This window comes from Adiantum capillus-veneris, chromosome 12, assembly GCF_014529385.1.
Source record: "Adiantum capillus-veneris isolate H3 chromosome 12, ASM1452938v2, whole genome shotgun sequence".
In the NCBI taxonomy this organism is placed as follows: Eukaryota; Viridiplantae; Streptophyta; class Polypodiopsida; order Polypodiales; family Pteridaceae; genus Adiantum; species Adiantum capillus-veneris.
In genome coordinates, this window is record NC_140942.1 from 34591362 (window position 1) to 34602700 (window position 11339).

General features: G+C 43.4%; 1 protein-coding gene across 2 annotated transcripts; it reads right to left on the bottom strand.

Moving 5' to 3' along the window:
• Window positions 1–501: 501 nt before the first annotated feature.
• LOC147445559 (uncharacterized) lies at window positions 502–1620 on the bottom strand. Of its 2 annotated transcripts, XM_086526062.1 has the most exons (4): window positions 1510–1620; window positions 1264–1318; window positions 1115–1141; window positions 502–1024 (listed from the first exon to the last, which is right to left on the bottom strand). In XM_086526062.1, exons 1-4 carry the CDS (start codon window positions 1618–1620, stop codon window positions 942–944), a joined length of 276 nt encoding a protein of 91 aa, XP_086382188.1. In that variant the 3' UTR covers window positions 502–941. The 2 variants fall into 2 exon arrangements, with proteins under 2 accessions (XP_086382188.1, XP_086382189.1); XM_086526063.1 differs by lacking the exon at window positions 1510–1620 and having other exon boundaries at window positions 1264–1413.
• Between the last annotated feature and the right edge of the window lie 9719 nt (window positions 1621–11339).

The window sequence follows — 11339 nt, forward strand, 5'->3', positions numbered from 1 at the left end:
ATGTAACGACTTGAATTTACTAGAAGTCATGTGAAGGATGAATCCCTCCCATGTGCTTATTAAGCCAACCCAAAAGAACTGAGGTGGAAAAAGAGAGCAAAGATCTAATATGAGAGAGAGAGAGAGAGAGAGAGAGAGAGAGAGACCTATGTTTTCTTAAGAGTGATTCCAAGGAACTATAGTTCCATTCACGTGGACACAATGTGCGCGTCCTACCTCTGTGTGTGTGTGTGTGTGTGTGTGTGTGTGTGTGTGTGAGAGAGAGAGAGAGAGAGAGAGAGAGAGAGAGAGAGAGAGCGAGCCATGGTAACAACGCACAAGTAACATTGCTAATAGAAAATAGTAAAAAAGGAAGTTCATTGCCACGTGCCAACAATCACGAAGCTTTAACCAATGGTCCACAATTGCACCCAAAATGTAACAGGCCTAAATAGTCCAAAAAAGCCTATTACATCATATATGAAAAAAAGGTCATTTGCAAAAAAAAAAAAAAAAAGGCCATTATGAAGTCCAAAAAAACCTATTGCATCATCTTATATTGAAAAAGACCATTAATTACAAAGAAAGGTTTTATGAAGTCCAAAAAAAAGCCTAATACGTCACCTTACATGGAAAATTGTCATTTACTAAGAACCAACGTCTTCAAGCTAGGTAGAAGCCCGTCCTCGTATTGCTTTGAAAGAGGAGAGAACTCCAATCTACCATGCTACCCAAGGCATAATATATAGTGTAGTGGAATCTTTATTTTATTACATGTAGCGGGGTTTTATTAGATTTAGATTTAGATCTACTGGTCAATCATTCAAAGTTCTCCTCTTAATCAAGCCAGATAACACGCTCTCACAGGAAAGTGGTGCCCCCTGTCGCACCTTGCCTTCGCGTTCCGCACGTGCTGCACGAGGTACAATTGGCCTGTGTACAGGTGCATAAAAAATCACCACTTATCGGAAGCCGGACACAATCACACGCCGTCCCGCAAACGCATGTATCCGTCGCTCCTCCGACCACCCCACGTACTCCGCCCCTGATCAACGACAACAATACAAACAGCAAGTCCGTTAAAAAACTGGGAAAGAGATACCGAAGAGCCAGCCTCGTCTGATTGCAATTTTACCCCGTTCTGGCGCTCGACAATCCGCATCTGCGATAGACAGTCCATATAAACTCTCTCTCTCTCTCTCTCTCTCTCTCTCGCACCCGTGGGCACACACACCACACAGACTTATATTATCTGCACGCAAAATGCACAGATCAATTGATTACCTGCAGCCTTCACCGCACCCACAGGAGCCCGCACCGCAGCGGCCACAGGGGTTCCCTGTGCTGCAGGTATGATCACAAGTGCAAACCATCGTGTGTGTGTGTGTGGGGGGGGGGGGGTGCCGCGCCTGAGTGAGAGAGAGAGAGAGAGAGAGAGAGAGAGGCAGTGCGTCTGATAAAACCTCATTTTGAGCTGCCAAGTTGCCAACTTTACGTCACTCCCGCGTGCCTGTTTGAAAATAGAAAGACCTGGTTTCTATCGCGGTTAGTGTTGAAGTGCCACTTGTTGGATAGCGTGGGAGGAAACTTGGAACGAGGTGTGCCACATACATGTTCTTCTGTGCACCATGCGTGCGGCATTACAAGAACTACTATGGCCGAGTCGGAGTTAGAAAAATACATTTTTCCTAACCGAAGAAAATAAGGGCAAACTTGAAATTCTCCCGGTTTTTAGGTCAAAATTTAAAACTTTTACCGGTAATTACACTAAAATTTGTGAAAACTTCTCAGTTTTCTTCAAGGCAAGCTCAAAATCTAACCGGGATTTTAGGATTTCAACCGGTTAAAATACATTGGTCCCCGGTTTTTTTCTAACAGTATTGTGGCTGACATCCTTCGGCCGCCTCTCTCTCTCTCTCTCTCTCTCTCTCTCTCTCTCTCTCTCTCTCTCTCTCTCTCTCTCCCCCCCCCCTCCGACACCTTTCTCTCTCTAGTTGTGTGCGTTGTCTTCTGTGTCACCGGAGTTAAAGGGCACATATACCGGGTCAAGGAGCTCAGGACACGTGTCAAAGGGGATCGAAATTTCTCCCCTTTTATAATAGTATAGATAGTTATTATGGCCTCTCATAGCAAGACTCACATATGGGGCCCCTTATGCACTTGGAACGAGCACATAATCAAGATTTTATAAGGAAATAACGATGGTTCCGCTCAAGTGTTACATATATAACTAATCCCAAGCTCTCATCATCATCTCCATGGTCATACACACGTATATACCAATCCGTTTTGTGTCTGTTGGGACACATAAATGAGACTTCAGCTAGTGTCACTTCAAATTCTAGAGATTCTTAGGTTGGAAAAAGACCATTCAAGCTTAAATGGAAAAAATTTGAGAAGTCTTGCTTTCTTTGCAGTAAATTTGGTCATATGGAATTTCAGTGTCCTCCGCCTCACTTATAGCCTCCCTAAATGTAGTTGAGGACACTTAGATTGCATACGACCCAATTCACCACAAAAAAACCAAGATTCCGTAAATTTGCCGCATTTTGCCAACCAAAGAATCTCCAAAATTTTGAGCACTTATATAAATAGTCACTTATATTAAAGGGCATTTCTACTTTTGCCTTTACTCTTTGAACTTGGTTGTGTATTCCATTGATATTCTCCACCTTGGATGGCTTAGTAGACAAAGTGGTACAATCAGGTGTCTGCACACTCCTTTTTGAGATAATCTTTCCTACACTGCAGGGTCAAAAGAGTCGTTTTTCGACAGGGAGATAACCCTTGACTTCTCTGTATTGCACTTGGATCCCGAGGCCACGGAAAATGTTTGCACAATCTCTAGAGCTCTCCTGACAACTTGAGAGCACGCCTTCACGAATAGGAGCGAATCATCTGCGAACATTTTGTCTAGTAGTCGGTTGTTGCCCGGTAATGCCAGACCTTGAATCTCTCCCCGCGCAGCACTGGCTTTGAGCATCGTAATGAGCGGATGTGACCCGATGGCGAAAAGCAAGGGGGCCAGGGGACATCCTTGCTTTATAGACCTTTTAACCTCAAAAGAGCCCACAATTCTGTCATTACACAAGAGCTCTGATTGGCTGCCAACACCTAGTGTGTGTATGAGGCGACAAAGGCGAGGCCCAAAGCCCAGAGCTCCCATGACTTCTTCTATATAGGACCATTCTATTCTATCATAGGCTTTGTCGAGGTCCAGCTGGAGCACGATGCACTCTTCCTTGGAGAAGGATGCATACTCTATTCCTACCATTGCTGCCAAGATATTGTCATATAAAGACCTCCCTTTAATGAATCCGTGTGGATGGGAGAGATGATCCGACTCAAGAGGGGGAAAAGTCTGAGAGCTATCACCTTGGCAATAATTTTGTATGCTAGTGGCATCATCATAATGGGATGCCAATGTTTAAGTTGAGAACAACAGATCTGTTTGGAGATGGGCTTGATAAGCCCTCTCTTAACACTTGCATCCAATGACTCTTCGGAAACAGCTTGATTGGCCATCCGTGTGACTGGGCCCTTGAGATCATCCCAAAATTCCTTGAAGAATTCAGCCGTCAGTCCATCCCAACCGGGGGACTTTCCATTGCTAAGAGCTTTTAGTGCCGTTGAGCATTCCTCCTCAGAGAAGGCCTTTTCCATGCGGTTGGCTTCCTCCTGGGGAACCTTCTTTTCAACACTCCCAAGTAAAGCCGCTCGGGCTTCTTCCACTTCTTGAGATTGGGTCTCTGGTTGGCCTATAATTTCGCTGAGATAATTGAGCATAAGTCCAGCCATCTCATCTTGGTTATGAATTGTATTCCCTTTCTCATCATCAAGCACTTGCACGCGGCCTCGACTCTTCCTCACTTTCAAAGCCCTAAAAATGTGCTTGGTTAGAAGGCTCTGGTTGAAGGAAAGTTTCCCTAGGGAGCAATCTTGCCTTCTTGATTTCCTCCAGTTGTTCATTGGCCAAGTGAGATTTAGCTTCAAGCCATCGCTTGTGCTCATCCTCAGTAGCCAGTCCGGCAGCCTTCGTAGAGGCTAATTGCGCTACCTCCTCTCTGAGATGTATGATATATGCCTCATTGACTTTTTTTACCCGAGGACCCGAAGTTTTGATAGCTCTTTGTACACTCCGAAAAAATATATTCCAAGCACTAGGTTTATTCACCCCCACATCTTTCTTGAGCTTTCCCAATGCATTCTTGGTGATGCTTCTGAAGAGAGGGTCTTTGAACAAGTGCGTCCCTGTAAAACCAGAAGCTTTTTCTCCCCTCTCGCAGATTGCCACCTTTCTTGAGTTGTAAGTGTAATGGCATGTGATCCGAGAGGCTTTTTGTTGAGATTACCTTCATCTCTAACGTCGATGAGATCCAGTCAGTTTTTCTACTAAAGCTTTGAGTTGCATACATTTAATGTTACCATTGTAGTAATAAATTGGTTTTTGGTGCTTCCCTTCTTCTAGCGTGAAAATAGATTCTATACTAATAGATAATGGGGGAGGGGATCCTGGCTCCCACCTCCTGCCACATGTCGTCTCCTGAACACTCCAGGCGGGATCCGGCTGGTGTGCGCTGAGCAAAATGCGCAATGCGCACCTGCAGCAGTAGGAGAGAGAGAGAGAGAGAGAGAGAGAGAGGGGGGGGGAGAGGGAGAGAGAGAGAGAGAGACTTGGCATGTGCGTGCACAATGTAGAGTCCAGGCGGAAGAGACAGTAGAAGAGGCATGCCGCCTCGGCGAGTCGGCACCTGTATGCACGCTGACCAGGACTCGGCTGACCAGGACTCGGCTGACCAGGACTCGGCTGACCAGGAAAAATCAGGTTTGCAAACATACAAAATTCCTTTCATTGAATTTTCCAAGAGGAAATTTAAAAAAATTAATATACTTTTTCAGGTTTTTACACTATTTTTCTCTATTTTGGGGCGGAATTTCTCCCTTTCCCCTTGCGCTCAACTGGCATTTTGGAAATTGAAAACGGCACGATATTAAGTTGAGACACATTTTTCCCGAACATTGCCAGGATTACTATGCACGGGCTGTCCGAGCCTCTCTCTCTCTCTCTCTCTCTCTCTCTCTCTCTCTCTCTCTCTCTCTCTCTCTCTCTCTCTCTCTCTCTCTCTCTCTCTCTCTCTCTCTCTCTCTCTCTCTCTCTCTCTCTCTCTCTCTCTCTCTCTCGCATCACGTAGTCTCCCGCGTCCTGTTGGGAGTCCTTAAAATCCGTCTCAGCTTAATACCGTGCCGGTTTCAATTTCCTGGAGTCCTTTGGTTCGTGAAAAATGCGTCTAAGCTTAATACCGTGGCGGTTTCAATTTCAATTTCATGACGAGAGAAATGAAATGAAATGAAATGTTATATTAACGTCTGCAAAAGGCCAGAATGACCTATGAGACCAAACTGATACAAAAGTGGTGAATCTGTTACATTGTCTGGGTACCTTAGTACCAAAGTACTAAGTGTGAAAAGTGTGAAAGTGTGAAAATAAATGTGAAAAACTAAATACAAAGTATTAAATAAACTTCTTAGGAGCATTCTGGGTGTCTGGCTAGAATGCTTCTAATCCTTTGTTGTAGTCTCCTCCGGTGAAGTGTGATTCTGCATCTCGGTTGTGGTCGTCTCGATTTCCTAAGCTCAATCACCCTGTCAATGAGGGTGCCTTTGGTATGAATGTGAAAGAGTACGTGGACAAGAGAGAGAGAGAGAGAGAGAGAGAGAGAGAGAGAGAGAGAGAGAGAGAGAGAGAGAGCTCAAGGCCTGAAGTTGGACAGCGTTCGGGAACAATGCCTCAGTTTAATATCGTCCCGTTTTCACCGCTTCAGAGCAAGGAGAAAAGGAGAAATTCCATCCAAAATACAGAAAAACAGTGCAAAAACCCGGAAAAAATATCGTAATTTTATAAATTTTCCTATTGAAAAATTCAGAGCAAGGAGAAAAGGAGAAATTCCATCCCGAAATAGAGAAAAAAAGTGCAAAGACCCGGAAAAAATATCGTAATTTAATAACTTTTCCTATTGAAAAATTCAAGGGAAAGAATTTTGTATGCTTGAATAAATTATTGGTCCGGATTGTGTGAGACCATAAGCGAGCCACAACTATGTTGTGAGTGCGTCTGTGTGGTCGACTGTGGGATCGTGAGGGTGAGGAGGCACTATTGGGCCGTTGAGAGGTGTGGACACTGGACGGTGGCACCCTCATTGCCACAGTGCACATGCATTGAGCAAAGAGCATTGCCCCCGTTGTAGACTAGATCCAATCTAGCCAAGGCCAACTTAGCAACTTCAAGACAAGCGAGTGAGCCACGAGCATACGAGAGAGAGAGAGAGAGAGAGAGAGAGAGAGAGAGAGAGAGAGAGAGAGAGAGAGAGAGAGAGAGAGAGAGAGAGAGAGAGAGAGAGAGAGAGAGAGGGTTTCATTGCTCACTGTGGAGCCGCTGGCATGTTTCCCTCTCCCCCTTGCTTTTGTGAAGCTACAACAAATCGTAACGGCTAGCTATATTGGGAACATTTTTCTCTATTTTGGGGAGGAATTTCTCCCTTTCCCCTTGCGCTCAACTGGCATTTTGGAAATTGAAAATGGCACGATATTAAGTTGAGACACATTTTTCCCGAACATTGCCAGAACTACTATGCACGGGCTGAGTCCGAGCCTCTCTCTCTCTCTCTCTCTCTGTCGCGTCACGCAGTTTGCCGCATGCTGTTGGGAGTCCTTAAAATGCGTCTCAACTTAATACCGTGCCGGTTTCAATTTCCTGGATTCCTTTGGTTCGTGAAAAATGCGGCTTAGCTTAATACCGTGGCGGTTTCAATTTCAATTTCATGATGAGAGAGAGAGAGAGAGAGAGAGAGAGAGAGAGAGAGAGAGAGAGAGAGAGAGAGAGAGAGAGAGAGAGAGAGAGAGAGAGAGAGAGGCTCAGGGCCAAAAGTCGGACAACATTTCGGAACAATGCCTCAATTTAATATCGTGCCGTTTTCACCGCTTCAGAGCAAGGAGAAAAGGAGAAATTCCATCCGAAATAGAGAAAAACAGTGCAAAAACCCGGAAAAAATTTCGTAATTTTATAAATTTTCCTATTGGAAAATTTGGAGCAAGGAGAAATTCCATCCCGAAATAGAGAAAAACAGTGCAAAAACGTGGAAAAAATATCGTCATTTAATAACTTTTCCTATTGAAAAATTCAAGGGAAAGAATTTTGTATGCTTGAAAAAATGATTGGTCCGGATTGTGTGAGAGCATAAGCAAGCCGCAACTATGTTGTGAGTACGTCTGTGTGGTCCACTGTGGGATCGTGAGTGTGAGGAGGAACGATTGGGCCGTTGAGAGGTGTGGACACTGGACGGTGGCACCCTCATTGCCACAGCGCACATGCATTGAGCAAAGAGCATTGCCCCCATTGTAGACTAGCTCCAATCCTAGCCAAGGCCAACTTAGCAACTTTGAGACAAGCGAGTGAGCCACGAGAGAGAGAGAGAGAGAGAGAGAGAGAGAGAGAGAGAGAGAGAGAGAGAGAGAGAGAGAGAGAGAGAGAGAGAGAGAGAGAGAGAGAGAGATAATGGGGGAGGGAATTCCTCCCCCCCCCCCCCCCCCCCCCCCCCCCCCCCCCCCCCCCCCTCGACACGTGGCAAGGTTTCCTTCAACCGGCGGGTGTGGTTTGCAGCCCAGCCGACTGTTGTGTGTGTGTGTGTGTGTGTGTGTGTGTGTGTGTGTGTGTGTGTGTGTGTGTGTGTGTGTGTGTGTGTGTGTGTGAGAGAGAGAGAGAGAGAGAGAGAGAGAGAGAGAGAGAGAGAGAGAGAGAGAGAGAGAGAGAGAGAGAGAGAGAGAGAGAGAGAGATAGATAGATAGATAGATGTCATTATCGTCCTCGGAGGTCAAATATGTGTGTGTGTGTGTGTGTGTGTGTGTGTGTGTGTGTGTGTGTGTGTGTGTGTGTGTGTGTGTGTGTGTGTGAGAGAGAGAGAGAGAGAGAGAGAGAGAGAGAGAGAGAGAGTTTCATTGCTCACTGTGGCGCCGCTGGCCCGTTGCCCCCGCCCCCTAATGCGCCCCAGTTCCCAATATAGCTAGCCGTTACGATTTGTAGCAGACCACAGCTGCCCAAAAGCAAGGGTTTGAACTTCAAGCTTGCTGCTCTAAGCTATTCTCAGGGAACCTTGCAGCATCAGCTTCATGAGAAAGCTCGCACAATGCAGTGCAATGGCAGTCGGTCGTCTATCACGCTTGCATAACCACGTGAAGTCTTGCGACAGTCAGGGCAGCGGCTTCCCTGTCGCGATGTTGGCCAGGCCGCCAATGTTGGGAGAAGAGGGGGAGATCGACCGCTTAAAACATTCAACACAAGCTTCCTAGCAATCACCATCAACCTGTCCACCTCTTCTTCCAATTTCCAAGCACACACACTCACCTAGACTATGACACACACACAGTAAACATAGAATTGACATAGACAAGCTTGTAAGAGAGTGTAAGAGATGGAGACTAGATTAGAGAGTACACAGCAAATAACCATAGCATAAGAGAGTAGAGAAGAGAATCTGCAAGAGAAAGGCCTAAATCTAGCTTCAAACTCCACGGCACCTCTCTTGTGGAGTTGGTATTTAATATATTATTTTGAGTTTAAGGTGCCAAAAATTGAGGCCCCTCTTTTTACAACCACTTTACTTTTGCAAATGAGTGAAGCTCATTAGTTCTTACATGACCCATAAGGGGAGTTCCCACTACAACTATTTACAGAGCCATAGTGGCTTCATTAGGAAAGTTTGGACTCAAAAATGGGCCTTGTAAGAATTGTTGATGTGGCATAGCTTTCAAAAAGTGGGGATCGGTAAATTTTTTGCAAATAAGATCCAAACTTGTCAGAGGTTGGATATTTAGAATCTAATCTTCAAATGCTATCTATTGATATATAGCATGCATGTATCAGACATTGCCTTCATGTAGATCTAGAAAAAGGTGATTTTAGATTACCATAACGGTAACAAAACCTGGCTGATTGAAAAAAAATGGCATAACTTTCATAGAAGTCATCCAAACTTTTCGGACCTTGGCTCTTTAGAATCCAGTTTTCAAGAACTTTCCAATGATAGGTCATATCATGGGGTTCTAAGCAATATTTAGAGGGGTCTACCAGGTTGCTTTCTTTTGTACAACTTTGATGATGTGGCACTCTTAAAAGGCCCAAAAACGAGTTCAAAAAAATTCTTAATGATTGAAATGATGTTCTAAGATACTGTGTAAATATAAAATGGCCAATAGTAATTGCCGTCGCCTCTTCATCAACTCCCCGCATTCCACTCTACAAAATCATCATCAACTCAATTAGTAAAAATAAATAGACAACACATAATTAACCATTACGTCCAGCTATCCCAATTGCAGCTAACCACTACAACATGAGGGTGCCCAATCTCATAACATCCCTCCCACCAGGGATAGCAACTTTCCTCAGTTGCTCAATACAAAAAGCACTAAAAAAATTAGAATCTTGATCAGAAATAATCACTTTAGGCAAACCATGATGTGGGAAAACTGTCTTAAGAAACAAAAGTGCAGCTTGATGTGCTGTGAGTGTTTTCTTACACGGAACAAAGTACACTTGTTTAGAGAAACGATCAATAATAGTTCATATCATGTCATGTTTGTGCGTTATGAGTGGGAAACCAGTAACAAAATCCATTGAAATATGTTCCCAAGGTCTCTCAGGAATGGGGAGAGGGTGTAAAAGTCCCAGTTTCTTACCTGTAGCTGCTTTGATTTTTTGACAAATCAAACAAGTGGACACATACTGTTTAACATCCATTCTCATAGTAGGCCAATAGAAATCATGAGATAAATTTTGAAAAGTTGCAGCAAATCCTCTATGTCCAGCGTAAGGGGGTTTGTGCAATTCTTCAATAATTAATGTACGGAAAGGTTTAGTCACACACAATTTTTGTTTGAAATAAAGGAAGTTTTCTTGAATAGTGTATTCGAGAAATGTGTGTACAAAATTATCAAGCATGTGCAACCATGTCGTTTTGAAGTCATCATCATGTGCATAAGTGTCAGGCATAGTGTCAAATGAAGTTCTCGTAATGGTTGATAGATGATTAAGTGAGGGTCTTCTACTCAAAGCATCAGCTACAACGTTTTCTTTACCAGGTTGGTATTGAATGTTGGGCTGAAAAATTTGAAATAAAAGCGGCCCACTTAATATGTCTATCATCTATTAAGGGCTAAGAGAGTAAATATTTGATACTTTGTTGATCAGTTTTAATGATCAAGTCAGTACCCATTACATAGTGTTTCCAAATTTTCAATGCATGTACCACAGCAGTCAACTCTTTATCATAAGTACTAAACTTTGTTTCAGACGGTTTGAATTTACGACTTTCGAAAGCAATTGGATGGTTATCTTGCATGAGGACTGCACCGATACCTTTTCCACTACATTAAATGAGCTTTCTTGCAAATCAGTCCATTCATAAGGCGTGTTTTTCTTCAACAAGAGAGTCAAATAATGTGCTTTGTAAGAAAAATTACGAACAAATTTCCTGTAATAGCTACAAAGACCAATAAAAGATCGTAGCTCATGCAAGTTTTTGGGTCTAGGCCAGGATTGAATGGCTTCAATTTTCTTTGGATCGGCATGTATTCCCTTACCCAATACAATGTGTCCCAAATATTCAATTTCAGATTGGAAAAATGAACTCTTTTCAGGATTCAAATACAAGTGATTTTGTGCAAGCAGATCAAATACACGTGTTAAATGTTCTTCTTCAGATTTACTGAATACCAAAATGTCATCAAAAAATACAATCACAAAATTTTGATGGTCAATGAAAATTCGATTCATCATGCGTGTGAATGTAGCTGGTGCATTTGTCAAACCAAATGGCATGACAAGAAAATCATATTGTCCAGTTTGTGTTCTAAAAGCAGTTTTGTAGACATCATGTTCAAACATTTTGACTTGGTGATACCCTCATTTAAGGTCAATTTTGCTAAAGATGTGTGCCCGTTTCAGTTTGTCTAGTAGATCATCCACTCTAGGAATAGGAAACCTATTCTTAATGGTGATCTTGTTTAAAGCCCTGTAGTCGATACACATACGAAAGGTTCCATTTTTCTTTTTAACAAGAAGTACTGGAGCTCCGTATGGTGAACTACTAGGTCGGATTAGGCCTCGGTCAATTAAATCAGTGATTTGAGTTTGTATTTCCCTGTGTGCGGTAGGATTTACACGATAAGGTGCTCTACAAGGAGGTTCACTACCCGGTATGATGTCAATTTTGTGGTCTTTTGGGCGTGATGGTGGAATTCCAAGTGGCAGATCATGCATGAAACAATCTTTAAATTGAGAGAGGAATTCATCATGGATGGAGTTA

Excerpts from the sequence above, each read along its gene's own strand:
- LOC147445559 (XM_086526063.1), bottom strand. The coding sequence starts at position 1,352 with ATGGTTTGCACTTGTGATCATACCTGCAGCACAGGGAACCCCTGTGGC. Across the intron at positions 1,142-1,263 it reads GGGTGCGGTGAAGGCTGCAG|ATGCGGATTGTCGAGCGCCA; the intron begins GTAATCAATTGA and ends TGTCTATCGCAG. Across the intron at positions 1,025-1,114 it reads TTGTCGAGCGCCAGAACGGG|GGGCGGAGTACGTGGGGTGG; the intron begins GTAAAATTGCAA and ends GTCGTTGATCAG.